Source organism: Camelus dromedarius, chromosome 18 (genome assembly GCF_036321535.1).
Source record: "Camelus dromedarius isolate mCamDro1 chromosome 18, mCamDro1.pat, whole genome shotgun sequence".
Lineage (NCBI taxonomy): Eukaryota > Metazoa > Chordata > Mammalia > Artiodactyla > Camelidae > Camelus > Camelus dromedarius.
Window position 1 is genome coordinate 18,688,946 of NC_087453.1, and position 17,641 is coordinate 18,706,586.

Sequence of the window (17,641 nt, forward strand, 5' to 3'; positions counted from 1 at the left end):
CCCCAGGTGGTTCTGAGTGGGCTTTGGGAAGAAAAACTTCTGGTTACTCTATGGATACAAGGCCTCGATACTTCCTTCAGGTGTGCCCATCTCGGAAGCCCGACTGGTGAGAGGAGACATGGCTGGCCGCTTGCCTCCTCCAGAGCCTGCAGAGGGTGAGCAGGGTCTCCTGGTGCTTGGGAGGGAGGACATGTGCATTTAGGGACAGTGTCTAGCTGTGCTGGGAACTGGGAAGATTAACTGCAGGACTCACACAAGGGGATTTAGTCTCAACTCAAAGACTTTAATGTACATTATGCTCTTGGAAAAACAACTCCAAGGAAACAAGTGGAACCAAAGTCTTAACCAGCAGGGATTCTCATTCAGAAACCTGGTGTGAGCTACAGTCCTGGAAAAGAATGGCACAGGGACTCTGACCATAACACAACAGTTTGAGGTCAGGGTGCCAGGGCTGGTGTGCGTGCAGGCACATCCTCAGGACCCCCGGGAAACAGAGCATCATCATGCCCGTGGCTGACAGCACCACAGCACAACTGGGAAGATCTAGGCCGACCAGGTCATCTCTGGAGCTCTGAATGAAGGCACAGAACTTCAACAGGGCTAAAGAAGCCCATGCAGAGCAAGAATCTTCCTCTTGCTGTTGAATCCCAGGTCATCAATCAGTCATGGTGGCGCTGGTGAGTAATGGGGCCATCCAGAAGGGTTGTTGCCAAGTTCCACTTGTGGGTCTGAGGCCGCAGAAGGGAGCAGATAGGAGGGGTGTGAGACTAGCAAGGCCCCTGAGGTCAGGGACCACAATAATCTTGAATGACTACTCACTGAGGCCTCTGGATAGGAGAAAGGTACTTAGATGGAGAAAGCAAAGGCTGACCACTCATCAGAACCCAACTGTCTTCTGTTATGCCCTCTCCAATCTGGGCCTCCAGAGAGGTCACATGCCCATGTTTGGTGTGATGTATTTCTGCTCAGTGAGATGCAGGCAGAAATTCTGGCCCATCTCCCTATCACCCTCTGTTTAACTTTGAAAAAAAGTCACCAACTGACATCTCAGACTCCTGGGTAGCCCAAGGTTTCCTGTTTTCTAACCATTCTATGGAATAAGCTCAACTTCTTCCCTTTTGGAAGAAGTAGGCTGCTGCTGAGGCAGGTCTCTCCCAAGAGCCCAACTGGAATTCAGTTAGGTTAGCACCAAGGCCAGGCTGATGGGGAACCCACAAATGTGCCTTCAGGATGGGGTACAGCCTCTCTGGCACTGAAGGAACTTATTTATTCGTGAAGGAGGGAATTCTGGCTCTATTTCTGCAGATCCTGGTGGGGCTACTGCCCCGGCAGGTCTCAACAGAACGGATGAATGGAGAAGCCAGGACTGCAGCCGTGTGGAAAGGGGCCTCCCCTGGCCCAGAGCATTCCTAGTTAGCCAGTCCCCACACCCTCGGGGAGCTCCACCACCACCGGGGCGCAGTCCTCAGGCTCCGCCTCAAAGTCCCACCGAAACTTCTTGGTCAGGTGAGCTTGGAACTTTTCAGCTTTCTGCCTCAGGGTGGCATCCACGGCAACACTGCAGGCGGAGGAAAAGAAAACCTACAGAGAACAGAGGATAAGTCACTCCTGAGAACACAGAGGGGCCGAAAAAGCTGTGGAAATTTCCTCATGGTGTTCAGCTCTCTGGGGCAGGTGGATCAGCTGCTGCTGGCACAGGCCCAGGACACCTGCTGTGCTCCCCCTTAACCAAAAAAGAAGGTCCAAGCCCAGTTGAGAAGCTGGGACAGGACTAGAATGGAAAATTACTATCCTGGGCAGAAATGCCCCACTGAGAGTAAGGCCAGTGGGGCCATCACCTTGGCCCTGCCCTCTAAGATCTATTGGGCCCTGGGCAATAACTTAGAGGAAGAGGTAGTAGCTACACCAGCAGGTACTAAGAAAGGTATGGGAGGCTTATAAACCCCTGGATCCTATAAAGTCCCAGGCCTAAGCCAATGAAGCTGAAATGCTAAATGTCTAATCCAAACGGGCCACCGGCTGCCAATTTGAGGTTTCTATTCCTCTTAAAATTCTGATATTTTAAAAAATTGTGGTAATATATACATAACACAAAATCTACCATTTTAACCATTTTTAAAATTATTTTTTAAATTGCACTAAATATACATAATATTTACCATTTTAACCATTTTAATAGTGGCATTAAGTATATTTACACTGTTATGCAACCATCACCACCAACCATCTCCAGAACTTTTTTCTCTTCCTCACCTGAAACTTTATATCCATTAACTCCCCATTCCCCCTCCTCTGGCCTCTGGTAACCACCATTCTACTTTCTGTCTCTATGAATCTGACTACTCTAGGTACATCATGTAAGTACTTGCTCTTCTGTGCCTGGTTTATTTTACTTAGCATAATGTCCTTAAGGTTCACTCATGTAGCATGGGTCAGAATTTCCTTCCTTTTAAAGGTTGAATGATATTCCATTGTATGTATAAACCACATTTTATTTTCCATTCCTCTGTCACTGGTCATTTGAGTTGTTTCTACCTTTTGGCTATTATAAATAATGCTGCTATGAACAACGGTGTAAAAATATCTCTTATAGAGTCCCTGCTTTCAATTCTGTGGAGTATATACCCAGAAGTGGGGGTTTTAGATCATAAGGTAATTCTGTTTAATGTTCTGAGGAACCACCATACTGTTTTCCACAGTGGCTGTGCCATTTTACAATCAGCAATGAACAAAGGTTCTAATTTCTCCACATCCTCTCCCACATCTGTTATTGTCTGTGTTTGTTTGTTTATTTACAATAGCTACCCAAATAGGTGTGAAGTGGTATCTCACTGTGGTTTTGATTTGTATTTCCCTAATGATTAGCGATGTCGAATAACTTTCCATGTATTCATTGGCCATCTGTATATCTTCTTTGGAGAACAGTCTGTTCAAGCTCTTTGCCCATTTTTGACCAGGTGATTTGTTTCTTTGTTTTTGAGTCATCAGAGTTCTTTATATATTCTGATATTAATCCCTTGTTCTGATGTCCTTTTACATTCAGTTTCATCTAATATAAACATGGGCAGGGACAGAACAGTAACTTTCTCTACAACTGAAACTGCATTCCAGACTTCCTTGGATCCCAACCTCTTCTAAGAATGACAGCAAACCCATTACTCCTTCTCACACTATTTTACTGTTTTCAAAGAAGTTTCACAGAGTATTCCAATGCATCCTCAACAAGGCCCTGGGAAGACATACTAGGATGCTGGTTTTTACAGAAGTGGAGGCTGAGTGGAGTTAAATGGCTGGGTCAAAACTACCAGAAAGGAAGGAGTAGTTTTTCCCAGACTTCTCGTCGGCTCCCTGCAGGACCACCCCACAGATACAGGGGCATGAGCAGCTCTTTGATCCACATCACCCTTGTGCCACAGCTGGCCTGCAGACCACTACAGAAGGAATCTGGGCTCCAGGGGCTTTGACCTGAAAAGGTAACAGGTGTACTCTGTGGCTGATTTCAGGAACAACCTCCCTCCACCCACTTCTCCACCATCTTTCTGTTAGCAAGAGCGAGGCACATTGTCAGTGGTCTTTGGTTAGAGCCACTGTGTGGGGTGGTAGTAGGAACAGAAGTAACAGGGAGGAGGGTGCAGAAACAGAAGGCAGGGGGCTTACAGAATTTGGTTTCATTACTTGGGAATCAACTAAATACAGGATCAGGAAGCATAGCCACAACAAAATACCAGATCGATAACTAATTAGAGGGCAGTGTGAGCTGGGCAGCAAGAGGGCAGTGGGGAAGCCGGCGGCCTGTCTGTATGCAGCTAATGGAGCTTGCTCTGGAGCGTTGAATGTGGAGCTGGCTGAACTCTGCGGGGGTGCCTGGTACAGGAAGCAGAGAAGCCTTATTTCACACAGCATCAGCGCTGGAGGCCCTGCACACCCATGGGTCTGTCCCCAGAGGTTCTGGGGAGACTGCCGCTGAATCGGCCTCTTCCTGTCCTCCCTTCTTACATAGTAAATTGTACTGCTCTCTACATAGCCCCTTCCTCTCCAGCCACGTCGAGCAGCTGCCTAGACATGCTCTACTGCTTCTTCTATGCCTCTCTGCACACGTGCTTTTCCCTCTGCTTATAACACTCTTCCATCCTTGCTTTCTCCTCCTTCACCTACTGATTTCTACTAGTGGCTCAGGCTTAGCTCAGCCACCACCTTCTTTGGGATGGCTTCCCAGGCCAGACGGAGCAGGTGCTCCTCTGTGCTCCCCTGGCACCCAAGGTTATGTGGAACAGGGCCTCACCCTCAGTCAGGGGAAGTCCACTTACTATCGAGCTCTCCCAAGAGACGAGAGGCCAAGTCCAAAGCAGAGACTCCTTTTCATACCTGCATCCCACCCCTAGTACAATGTTTGACATATAAAAAGGATGTTTAATTAATGAAAGGATGAAGAAAACCATAGGTTCTATGAAAATCCATTTCTGGTCCCCTTTTGCACAGTGCTTGAACCAAATGATTGTGATAATTATATGATGGTGCTAGACAGAATAAGGGACTTGTCCTGGGGAGGAGGTGGCTTATTTACCAGGCTCCTGAACGCTACCGGCTCACGAGCCAGCTCCTTGTGACATGCCTCTTATAAAAGCCCAAGCTGAATGGAACTGCTCTAACCTCTGTCCCCCAGAACTGTGCCTGAGCTTCCTTTATGGCATTTCTCACACTCTGCTTGCATCACAGTGATCCGTACCCCTTCAGAGTAGGGGTCACTTCCTAATTATCAATGTGACCCACACAGCAGATAGCCCAGGGCCTGGCACAGAGTAAGGGCCCACAGGATGCTCACTGAACAGATATGAATGAGTCGGAGGGATTGCCCTGCACGTGGCCATGGCCATCAGTGAGAGGCTGGAATGGCTGGGCTCATTCTCATCACTCATCCTTCCAACCCACCCCTCAAACACTGTCTGGGGGTAAATCAGCTAGAGGCAGGTTTCACACAAGACTTCAGTCTGAAAAATTAGGCTTCTAATTTTTGAAAAGTGCTATGTCCTTTTTAAAGAACTTGTCAGTCTAATGTTTACTACAAACATGGAGGTAGGACAGGAAATTACTATTCCCATTGTACAGATGAGAATGGTGATAAATGTCAAGCAGGATCGAGTCCAAGTAGGGAAATCGAAATCTTTCTTCCCTACCAAGACCTTCTTTTAGTCTTGACATAGACTTAATACATCCTTGATATTTTCAGCAATGCCCTGTGGGGAGCCAAGGGGCTAGGAGACCAGGTGGTTCTGGAATTGTCCCCTCTGCAGGCCTCTAGGACCCAGGGCACAGCCAGTTGACTTTTTAAAAAATCAACTTTATTGAGGAACAATTTACATACAATTAAATTCATCCATTTTAAGTGTTTGATTCATTTTGATAAGTATATACACTCATGAAACCACTATATAATCAAGATAGATATATGCTTGCTTTTTCTCTTGGCATCCCGTTCTGTGAGTTTGAAGGCCCACATGCTATCACAACCAGGATACTGAACAGTTTCACCACCCCCAAAAACATTCCCTCACAATGCCCCTTAGTGATCAAATCCTCCCATTGTCCCCAGACCGTGGCATCCACTGATCTATTTTTGTCTCTATAGTTTATAAACTTGGTATTTTTAAAACTCACAATTCAGAAGAAATGTTTAGACAGTATTTGGTTTTCAAACAATAATTTACTTTGATTCTCTTGTTTTTAGATTAATTTTATGCCTTCTTCAGAAAATTTAGTAATGATCTGGTTATTTTATTTACTAAAATGAAATCAAGTAAACACTTTTTAAAATCACTGAGAAATGAACCATCTTAATATTGTAAGGTTAATCCAGGATATTTAAAAAATACTATTGAAATAGGATAATACTTCATAAACAACTGCATTTATCTAAAACTAAAAGCACACCTATCAGATATTTTTCTTCAAATGTAAAAAAGGTATTAATACTTTTATCGTTTAGTATATATTGTAAAACTGTAAATTACTTTAGTCAGAAATGTGAAAGCTTTCTCTTAAACTCAAGTTAAGTAAATTGAGTTCAGTCAGGTCACCTTGAGAAATTCAAAATACCACCGTAGGTAGCTGAGTCATTTCTTATCCTATTTTTTGGCTAGACCAAAAAGATGAAATTTCCTAATTTTTTCAATTCCCAAATGATTATTCAATTTAGAATAAAACTAGCCAGAGGTAGTACATTTTAGAAAAAAGTGGTATTAAAAGCAAGACTATCACTCCACAATGATTTCCACAAAGGCAAAGAGGAGGAATCATGTCTTGAGGTCAGTTTAAAGATTTTGGTCTGTTTCATCAAGGGCTGTAATCATATATGGGAGCCCACCGCAGTGGGCTTTAGAATCAAACTTCAGTCTTGCCATCCACTTGCTCTGGCAACCTTGGGCAAAATTATGTGACCTCCCTGTTCCTGTTTCCTCACCTGTAAAATAGGATTATATACTTAACTTCCAGCATTGTTGTGAAGGCTAAATAAAATAACGCACAGTAAATGTGCAGAAGTGATAGCTGACGGCAGGAGGTGTAGGAGTAGGTAGGTGAAATTTATCATAGCTGGTGTTATGATAAAAATACAGGCATATGTTGTTTTATTGCACTTCACAGATACTGCTTTTTTTTTTTTTAAATTGAAGGTCTGTGGCAACCCTGCATCGAGCAAGTCTATCAGTGCCATTTTCCCAGGAGCATTTGCTCACTTGGCATCTGTGTCCTATTCTGGTAATTCTCGCAATATTTCAAACCCTTCGCCACCAAAAAGACTACAAGTCGCTGAAGTCTCAAATGATGGTTAGCATTTTTTAGCAACGACGTATTTCTTAAAGTATTTTTTTAGACATAATGCTATTATTGCACTTATCATACTATACAGCATAGTATAAACATGGCTTTTATATGTACTGGGAAACCAAAAAGCTTGTGTGACTCACTCTTGGTGATACACACTTTATTGTGGTGGTCTGGAACCGAACCCACAGTATCTCCAAGGTATGCCTGTACTATAGACATCATTGTCAGAGCTAGTGTTTTCCCTCAAGACTTAAAGATGGACACTAGCATTTAGAATACTGGCAAGAAATGAAGCTGGAAAGCCTATAAGGCCTATGTGACTAAAAGTATTAAAAAAAAAACAGGGTATGTGACTACGCCTAAATGCTATGCAATCAGCAATAAGAATCTTTATTTTGCAAATAACTCACTTTATAACATACTATTAAATTCAGATTATCCTTTCATTGGTTTTAAACAAATAATGATGACTCAAGTTGCTTTAAATAAAAGGAAAAACTGTATCTATTTTTGTAAAACAAATAATTTTTATTCAAACTAAATCCACGGGATTTTTAAAAACCAGTGGCATCTATTCAAAAAGGCCTCTAATGGCAGAGGGCATTATGTAGTTGATTTTATACAAACTAATGTGGCTGTCTTTAAGTGCTCACACACACAAACACCAGTCCCTCTCCATGGGTAGTAGCCATTTAAACTGCTAAGTAAGAAAGCCAGTTCCACGTACTTGACTACCTGCGGGGAGAGAGCAGGCGGCTGGCTGAGGAAGACTTTTATGGGCTGATTCATTCACTCACAAACACCTGAAGTGAGTGCCTGCGTGCAAGCGGATTGGATCTCACTGCCAAGATGGCATCAATGTAACTCTCCATCAGAAAAAATAGAAAAAAGTTTTGTAATATCCCTTCCACATTTTGCCTGTTGAAATCTGTGTCATCCTTCAAGCTCATGGTCAAATGCCCCCTTCACAAAAAAGCCATTTCTCTGTCTCCTCAAACCTCAACCTCAGTCTGAATGAACCAATCCCCTTCTGGTGCTCCTAATACCCTTTGATCAGACTTCACTGTTTACACCTATCATATTAGGGTCATCTATTTACACTGCCACAGGAATTATGCACTCTGTCCATTTAAAAACACCCAGGTTAGGATCCAGATCAGAATGACCTATGTTTGGGCTTTTAACTTTTTAGGTAACAAGGACCACAGAAATAGGATCAGAGGTGCATTTTGGTGGTGGCATGGGAGACAGATGGGCTGACGGGGGTAAACATGGAAGCTGATAAACTCTGACGCAGTCTAGATGAGATGAAAAGGGCTGGGTTAGGGAAATGATACCGGAGCAGGGCTGCCTTCTAAAACACTGAGTGCTATCTGGACTTATCTGATTAATTCGTTTGTTTATTTTCCCACCAAAATATGAACTACAAGTCAGGGCCTCTGTCTTATTCACAGCTATATTTCCCATCCTAGAACAGGGCCTTGAATGCAGCAGGTGTTCAGCAAATACCTGTTAAATCAATGAAGAGATGCCTTGAGGGCAGGAACCCTGGCTAACTCATATATGTATTCCTCAACACTTTCAGGAGAGTGTTGTATATAAAGAAAGGATGCTCAAAAACACGTGTTGATATATTGTTTTAAAGGCACACGTCCCAGATTTCTCCAAATAATGACATCAAATTTTTTTGGTGAGAAGTCCCAAGACAGAATTCTTCTAACCATCAGCTTTGCACACCCCACCTGGACATCAAGAAATCCAGCTGGGCCCTTTCTGCTTCGTAAATCATTGCTGGCGACGAAGCTGCGGCAATTAAGAGCTCAGCTGTTGGCTGTGCTGACAATGGCTGGGACAGCCAACAACGCAGTGTGACCCTCCTACGTTTGCACAGCAGCATTAACGCACATCACAAGGGTAGCACATATTCCCAGGGGCCACAGCCACTGCCAGAGGCGAGTTAGCAGGCTGATGCATCCTACTGCTCTGCAACCCATAACCCAGTAACTGTGGGGCGGATTTCCCCTGCAGAGGAAGGATAAAGGGATTTAATTTTTCTGTTATATCAAGAACCAATGAAAGGGCAGTTTTATAACTCTTCTGAAGTGGAATACACCAAGCTCAAACCATCAGCTTGACTGACTCATCTCTGTGTTCCGCACAAGTCCTTCAACTCCCAGAGTTTTATGTCAGCTGCCTGATCACAGGGACTCTTCCAACAGTATGTCTGTTTTAGAAGAGCTCTGTACCTGTGATCCTTGATAGTGTCTCCCCTAATGTCAGTCAAGAATCTTTTGCGGGGATCTACATTGTATTCAGTACTCAGGGGCATAAGCACAGGTCTTAAATCAAGACTCAGGCCTGGGTACAAATCCTGACTCTATTACTTACTAGCTGTGTGACCATGCATAAATGACTTAACCTTTTTGAGTCTCAGTGTTCTCACTTATAAAATGGGAATAATCCTCCCTGCCTTACAGTGCTGCAGAGAGGTTAAATGAGGGTACCTATATAAAGAGATAACCATGGTGCCTACTAAATGCCAACAGGCACCTAGTAAGTTCATTCCTTTCCTTACCCTGGGTGGGAGTGGGAGGTTAGTGAATCGCCACTTTTTAAGGAGCAGGCCCTGTGGGGTTCTCATGTACAGGGAGAAGAAAGCAGTCATGGAGCAGAACGTATGGAAACAGCTTGCAGCTTCTGCCTCTTCCATACTTGAAAAAGTTACAAAATGTGAGTGACAGAGGTTGTCTCAAGAACATAAAGGAAGCTAATCTGTTTGCAAAGGGAGGAAATAGCACAGGATGAAGATTGTAAGTTGTTTGAAGCTTCTTCCCTAATTACCACTCATAATGAAAATTTAATTGCTGAGTTAAAAGCAAATTTCACTTTTTTCTGTCAGAGAATCTCTGCAGAAACTGGCACATTTTGTTTGAAAAGGAAATCAAAGTTACTTTAATGCTTAAATGAGATCTAAGGAGCTGCAGATGTTTCCCTGGGAATAACTAGCTTCAAAACTCTGTCCTACTGGGTTGCAGCAACTTATGGTTACAGAGAGAGAGAAAGAAAAACTGTTTTGAGCTAAGTAACTCAAGTGGTGGGACTGATTCAAATTCCAAGTACCCCAGGGCTAGGCACTCCGGAGGAGAGTTGGGGAGAAGGTGGCACAGAGAGAGGGGCTCTGGCATTAAGGAGCTCACAACCAAGGAGAGACAGAACCAAAAAACAGCCTAAGATTAGGAAACTGAAATGAAGAAAACTTGGTTCAGGAAAGAATAGCAAGAAACAAAAAAGTAAGCTTCCGAGGGTACTTTCTCAGACCCTGGCCTTAATTCTGACCCACTGGGGTATCAGCTGAAAGACTGCTCACCTGTAAGGTGCTGGTGAGGAAGTTGTCCTGGGACACAATGTCCACAAAGAAGTCGGCGGGGATCTCACCGAGCTGGTGGTACAGGATGGAGATGAGGTTGATGTAGAGTATGTGGTGTTTCACCATGGCTTCTTCTGACCGGCACAGAAGGTTCAGGAGCCGCTTCCAGTGCTCAAATGCGTCGTACACGTTCCCCAGCAGGAAGCACACAAAGGCAAACTGGAGCTCACCTGAAAGGAGCAGAGAGGAGAAATGAACTTTAGGGAGAGGAGTAGCAGCTGACTCTCCTAGGCCATCAATTGCACTGGGCCTTGGCAATGGGGCTTTCTGTCCTTGTGACTCCTCCAGGACCTGGAAAGGGGTTTTGTACCTAGAAGCTACTCAATAAAACCTGCAGAAATGCAAGGAGAAACCAAATCAGTTTTGGGTTTCTATAAAATCAGACTGCAACAGCAGAGGTACATCTAGTATTTGCCTGGCATTTAAAAAGTTGACAAAATGAGTCCATGGATATTATGCCAAGTGAATCCCAAAACTGGCTGCCCATTTGAGTTACTAGGAGAACCTGTGAAAACTAAAGCTGCCCAAGCTTCACCGCCAGAGATCCTGGATGAGGACCGATGATGGGGCCTCAGTATCTGAAGCTCTAACAAGCTCCTCGGGTGTTTCTGATACAGATAGTCAGCTTCAGGGTTGGGGAAATGTGTCATTACACCATGTAATCCTCAGCCCAACTCTACAAGGTGGTCAGAGAAGATGGTATTTGCCTCATTTTATACATGAGGTCAGTAGACTTGCCCAAGGTCACATATCTAATGCTCGGCAATTGAACAGAGGAAAGATAAACCAGATTTCCTATTGGGTGGGAACAGTCCTAGAGCCTCCTAGAACAGGAAAATTCAAGAGTACTTTTCCAGGGTTAGACTGCCAGCCAAATTATTTTTGTTTGTTTGATCACAGGGCTCTGTGATTTAATCTCTATGAGTAGCTTGTGGCTCTGGAGCCAAACTGCCTGGGTTCAAATCTCAGCTCCACCACTTCACAGCTGTGTGACCTTGGGCAAGTTACTTAATCTGTTTATGCTTCAATTTCCTTATTTGAGCTTTGCAGTGAAGATTAAATGAATCAATATAGCACATATAAAGCATTTAGCATAATGCCTGGCACAAAGTAGCACTCAAGGAATCTTAGTTATTATCCCACATTTCCACCAGATGCCTGTCTCAAACAAAGAGACCTAATAATCCAGAAGCCATTGTTTTTGGGCAAGCAGCTGGGTGTCTGCCAAATTTGGTTGCCAAAACATACTGTTACTGATCAGAGACATTCTCTCTGACTTCAAATTTAAGGAGGGCTTCTGTGGCATACCTACATGTGGGCCATAAAAAGAACAACAGTAAATACCTCTTCAAACACATGGTGTCTGATCTCTGTCACCTCCAGAGACCTGGAAAAACTAGTTTCCTGTTCCAAGCCTTGTGGAACTAAGTTTGCTTTCTGTGAATAGTTACCTGGTCTAGGTAGTCTGGATATTTGATGAATATTTTCAAAATACAGTAAAATTTTCTTTGTATGATAGAGGTTAATGATTTGCTTCTTCAATTGGCTTTACCTGGTTAGTTTGAGAAAATACAAGCTTATTCTCTGAATTTAGGGCATTTATTTAAATTAATACATTTCTGGCCTACTCAAAAATTAAATTATGAGATCAGAAATAATTTCAAAGAGCTGTCATGAAGATACAGTGATCCCTGCAACAGACTTTTTCACAAGATTACTCTGAAGAACTGAAATGTTTCAGAAGTAGAAAACAGGATTTCTGTCCATTTTTAAGCCAGAATTTTAAGTGTTACTTATTAAATAAGAAAAGATACACCCTTTAAAATGTCCCTTTTTATCAGCTGAGCCAATTTCTATAAAAGGCCCTATATTCAAAATTCTCACTGATCTTCCAATAGAAAAATATGCAAATACTGGACAACTTGTAAAAGAAAAAATATTAATAGCTATTAAAGCTGTGACAAATGTTTGCTGTTACTAGTAACTGAAGAAATATAAACTGAAATAAGATGTCATTCTTCAACCATTCACTTGGAAGAGGCCTTGGCTAAATTGCCAGGTCAAATGTCAAAGTGATGAGCAACAGCTTATCATCAACCAGCTGATGAGGAAGCACAACCTCCTCCGGAAACACGCACACTCTGTTCCAATAATTCCCACCCTAAACATAGGCAAAAGGACACATGAGCAGGATCATTAGACAATAGTTATAATAGGGAAAATAGGAACATCTTAAAGATCCACCAACGGATTCAATAACTATGGTTCATACAGGCTGGTTTAATAACTATGGAACCTAAGTAGCCACTAAAGAGAAGTGAGTTTCAGTGACATGGAAAAACGTTTATATTAAAGCAAATTACAACATAATATATTGTAATCTTGTCTTTTGTGAAAATATCATACGCATACACCAACATATAACTGAATTTAAAAGGACTACAAGGAAACACAGAAATATATTTAAAAACTGAAGAGGAGGGTGTAGCTCAGCAGTAGAGCCCAAGCTTAGCATGCACGAGGTTCTGAGTTCAATTCCCAGTACCTCCACTAAACAAACGAACACAATTACCTCCCCAAACCAAAAAAAATAAAATAAAAAAGGTAAATGTTATTTTTAAAAAACCACCTGAAAAATACATATCTAAAAGATGGAAAGTAAATACAACAAAATATTAAAAAATGGTTATTTCTTAGTAGTGGAATTTGGAATTTTATTTTTGTTTTTCTTCTAGGATGAACATGTTATTTTTGTAATAAGGGGGAAAAACAACAATAAAAACTGTAACAATTAAAAAAAAAATCACTGTTCTGGCTGAACCCTTAAGAGAGTCAGGAGCTTAACTGAGGGGACAGATAAAAGGCCCCCAGGGACATGGCTGGGACTGGGAACCAGGAGTCCTGGGCTCTGGTCTCATTTCAACCACAACACTGAGTCAGCCATGTCCTTTCCCTCCATAGACCTTAATCTGTAAAATGCAGTAGTGTGGAGGCTGGGCCACACCACTGGTTCCGAAGCACAGGATTGCCTATATCAGCTTCACCTACAGTGCTTGTCTGTTACGTAGACAGACAAACTGTTGGGACCCCACTCTAGACCTTCTGAACCACCCTCCAGAGGTAAGGCTTGGGAATCTGTATCTTTAACAAGCGTACTGGGTAAGACTGCCTACTCGTCAGATTTAGGAATCACTGGACCAGATAACCCAAGATGTACTCCCTGTTCTAAAGCCCCCCTTTTTATACCCTTCCTTTGGCCCACTCTCAAAGAGCCTCACTCCTCCTCACCTAGCACATCCTGGGGGCTGCTGGGGAACTGCTTGCTGAGCACAGACTCCAGGGCATAGCTCAGGTCCATGCTGTGTCTGGTTATCTCTGCCGGTGTGGCACCTGCCGGGAACATCTGTGTGGGCAGCTCTGAGAAGCGGATCTCTGTGCCAGCTCTGGGCTTCATCTCAGGTAGCCGGGCCAGGCCCTCCTGGTAGCTTTTGCACTCAGTGCCGCAGAGGGGGAGATTCTGCCCCAACCGGTCCTTGGTGTGCTTCATGGACAGTACGGGCAGCACCTCTGAGAAGGCACAGATCTGCCGAGTCTCAGGCTGCAGCTTCTCCACTGTGGCCTCGCTGATGAAGTTGGTGAGTGAGATCCACTTCTTAAGTGTGGCATATGGATAAGGTCCCAGGAACTGGTCCAGCTCCTGGAGGTTGGCCCTCATGGCCTCCACCTCAGCCTCTGGGGCTGGGGACAGGTCTACCTCTTCCCGGACTGCATTCCAGCGCAGGACCATCAGCCCCCGCTGCTGAAGACTAAGAAAGAAGCCCATACGAGGGCCCACCTCCCTAGGATTGGCCTTGTCCACAGAGCTGTAGTAGAGGAAGTGGATGCCTGGCGGGATCATCTTCACGCCTCGGAACTTGGGCCCCACCTCCCAGGAGTTGTAGTCAATGCCAAATTCTGTCCCCTTGGGCATATTCAGAATAACCACAGTGGCCCCTTCAAAGAACAGGCGCTTGGCAAGCTCAGGATCCATCTGCATGGCAGCCATGGGACCAGTGGTCGGTGATCCAGAAAAAAAACTTTTCTAGTCTTCCAGAATAGCTGAAAAAAAATAAATCAGAGTTAATCAGAACCTAGGGAAGAATGCTTCATTTGCTGAACATTCTCTATGTGCCAGATATTGAATTAGACCCCTGACATAGTTATCTCCCTTCATCTTCACCACAACCCTGCATCATTTTTACAGATGAAGAAAATGGGACTTAAAAGAGAGTTTCTGTGTTTTGGTTTAATGAACAAGAACACTCACTTCACAGCTAGAAAGACATCAGTTAAAGAAAAGTGACACGCTTAAGGTCACACAAGGACCCAATTAGAACCTGGGTACCCTGCCCTTCTGGTTCTTTCCACTGTTCACTCAAGATCTATTCTCAGATCTCTCTCTCACAACAGAGGAGGAAGGTGGAGAAAGCCTCCTATAACAAAACTATACTAAAATTTCTAACCCATTCTAAACTCTAACACTGTCTAAACTGTCTTAAACTATAACTCTGTCTAAAGCCTATTGCTGGAAAGTCCCAGAAGAGTTGAGAAGCACCCACCCAGTTTTCTGTAAGCCCCAGGGAAAGCCCAGAAATGGACAGAAGGTGGAAAGTGTGTACCTAGCATCCAAAATTCACAGGTTTGGCAAGTGGAGACCTTTTCAACCACAACCACAACCACACCCACCTCCTCCTCTTACTTGTCAAAACACTAAAGTCCAGGGAGTGAAACAACCTCCCAAACAGTCCACAGGCAGTGGCAGCTCTGGACTACTCACTCAGAGTGGATTCAACTGGCATGGCTGGCCTCGGATCAGTATTTATAAGAGAAAGAGCTTAGAACATTTATTTTATCTACCTCTGAACAACCCATGAAGACATATTGGTAAAACTTCTGTAAGCAAATAGGCATTGCCTCTATATTTATTAGAATAGTTCCAACGTGAACTAATTTAAACCAAACAATTATCTAACCTTCTAGTCCCAAGACAGCTACCTATTCAATTCAGCCAAATAATCCCGGAGTGCCTGCACTGTGACAGGATCTTCGCTGGGCACTGAAAGAAACATTCACAGAGTAAGACAGTTACCACCCTCTAGGCACTTCCAGTCTAGCCAGATGTAAAAACAATACCCCAAATCTTCACAAAGAACCAGATGCCTCTTTAATCCTTTTTATTCATTTTATTTTAAACAAACAAAACAAAATAAAACCATAAGGAAAGGAAGGCCAGCACTTTTTCAAAAATCTTAAGGCCATATTTTATTGCCTTAATCCCAAAACCACCACAAATGACTCTCACTCTAAATCAGAATTTTTCTCAAACTGCGAGTCACAACCCATTAGTGGGTTAAGAAATCAATTTAGAGGATCTCGAACAGCATTAATTTTTTAAAATAAAAGGACAGAATTTTAAAAAATCAGAGCACATCATGCTCTGTATTGTTTTCTGTAAAGCTAAGTATTGTTTTCTGAAGTTTTGTGTGTTGTGAGGATTCTTGGTCACAACCTATAATGTATTTGTTACTGTAGTTCACAATCGTCAAAGTCTGAAAGCCACTGATCTGAATAATTTAGATCATCTTCCTATTCCCAACCTTCGACTCAGAAGGTACTTAATAAGTATTTACTAAATAAACAGCAGTTGCATTTAAAATAACTGCTCATCAATTAGCCATTTTCCCTGTGGCATCTGTGTGCTCCTCCTTGATATCGACATTCCTTTCATTCTAATCCACCAGACAGTAATTCTCTTCACTGTATCTTTAGCAGCTGGCACATGGCCTGGCACAAAGAAGATGCCCTGGAATGCAAAAAGTCATATCCATCCACTTCTCTCCACCACCTTACTCTAAACTACCATGTCCCTCACTCAGGGAGCAATCACCCCTCCAATCCCTTCTCCATCCAACAGCTCAAGTAACCTTCTCAAAGTGCCAATCTAAACACTTCACCATTCACATTTAATACCCTCTGAGTGGCTCTTAGAAAACTGAAATTTTTACTATGACCTATAAGGCCTGCATGGTCTGGGCCCTGGCAACTCCTCAAGCTTGTAGCATACCATGCTTCCCCTACAAGCATTCTGTTCCAGACATTAGCCTCTTTCAGATCCTCGAACAGGAAGCTCCCCGGGATAGAAAAGTCTTCCCTCCCCTCTTTTTCAAATCATTTTTCTGATCTCTGCTCAATAGTCACCTCTTCAGTAAAACTTCCTTGACCTGGGGGATAGGTCTGGTATCCTGTCATATACCCTCATGGCACGGTGAATCCTTCCATTTTACTCATCACAGCCGCAATTTTGCAAATGTTAATAGAGGGCTGTCACCTCCGAAAGACGGGAGTCTTTTGTATCTCTAGCACACATTAGACGCTTGGTAAGCATTCACTTAATAAAAGCATGATATCCATTTTGTAGACATGAAACAAAGGGAAAAGACCTTATCTGAAGTTACAGAGAGTAGGACAGAACTACTTCAAACGGAGCCAAGGTCTCCGGGGCCACAAGTTCTAAAGTTAGGAAAAAAGCAAGTTACCCCGGGCGTCCCAAGAAGTCCTGGCCACGGTGTGTCGGGCGACGGTTTCTCAGGAAGAAAGGCCTACAGAGACAAATGGGTCCCACCTCCGGCCCATAGAGAGGGACCCCGCAGACCTGGCTAGTTCAGGGCCCTCCGCGATCCCGAGCCGGGAAAAGGGGTGGCCGGGGCCACACAGACAACGAAAGCAGAGCAGTTAAAAGAGGACAAGAGGCCGCACTCACCGACTTCGGCCTTGCCCCAAGCTCAGGAACCAGGGAAGCGCACCGGAAGTTCTCCCGCTCTGGCGCCGCACGGGAGCAACGGCGAAAGGGGCCGGGCAGATCCCTCAGTCGCGGAAGGACTGGCCCGCGCCTGCAAGTTCCGCCCTATTAAAAGTTGCCTTTTGCTACTTTCAGTAACTGATTTTAGCTCCCGAACCGCGGATAATAACTTTCATCAAACGATGCATTTTATATCCTGCTCCAGAAACACATCCACCAGCCATGGTTTTTCGGTCTCAATTATTCATGGTTTCAGAAGCTGAGATCAAGGTCGTGACTGCCAGATAGCCACAGTCAGAGGTTCCGTCATGATCCTGGTCAGCCAATCACTATCAGAGTAACAGTATCACAGCTGGCCATTTATCACCGGGTCTCAGCCTCCAACCACTCTCAGCCCTAGGGCAGAGCCTCAGAAACCCAGCCCAGAGGGAACCAGTCTCAGCAACAGTAGTCACCACATCGATGCCTCCAGCCATAATCACCCAGTGTCCTCTGGCAGTGCAGGCCTATATATCTCAGTCAGGCTGTAAACTTGAGGAAGGGAAACTGTCTGG

General features: G+C 43.8%; 1 protein-coding gene across 2 annotated transcripts; it reads right to left on the reverse strand.

Annotated features, from left to right (window-relative positions):
* Window positions 1-262: 262 nt before the first annotated feature.
* AAR2 (AAR2 splicing factor) lies at window positions 263-17,128 on the reverse strand. 2 transcript variants are annotated; one of them, XM_010975197.3, is made up of 4 exons: window positions 17,049-17,128; window positions 13,538-14,347; window positions 10,190-10,419; window positions 263-1,581 (listed from the first exon to the last, which is right to left on the reverse strand). In XM_010975197.3, the coding sequence occupies exons 2-4, from the start codon at window positions 14,292-14,294 to the stop codon at window positions 1,414-1,416; spliced, it is 1,155 nt and encodes a 384-aa protein (XP_010973499.1). In that variant the 5' UTR covers window positions 14,295-14,347; window positions 17,049-17,128; the 3' UTR covers window positions 263-1,413. The 2 variants fall into 2 exon arrangements, with proteins under 2 accessions (XP_010973499.1, XP_031289739.1); XM_031433879.2 differs by lacking the exon at window positions 17,049-17,128 and adding an exon at window positions 16,825-17,024.
* Between the last annotated feature and the right edge of the window lie 513 nt (window positions 17,129-17,641).

Excerpts from the sequence above, each read along its gene's own strand:
- AAR2 (XM_010975197.3), bottom strand. The coding sequence starts at position 14,294 with ATGGCTGCCATGCAGATGGATCCTGAGCTTGCCAAGCGCCTGTTCTTT. Across the intron at positions 10,420-13,537 it reads CAGCCCCCAGGATGTGCTAG|GTGAGCTCCAGTTTGCCTTT; the intron begins GTGAGGAGGAGT and ends TGCTCCTTTCAG. Across the intron at positions 1,582-10,189 it reads TCCTCACCAGCACCTTACAG|GTTTTCTTTTCCTCCGCCTG; the intron begins GTGAGCAGTCTT and ends TGTTCTCTGTAG.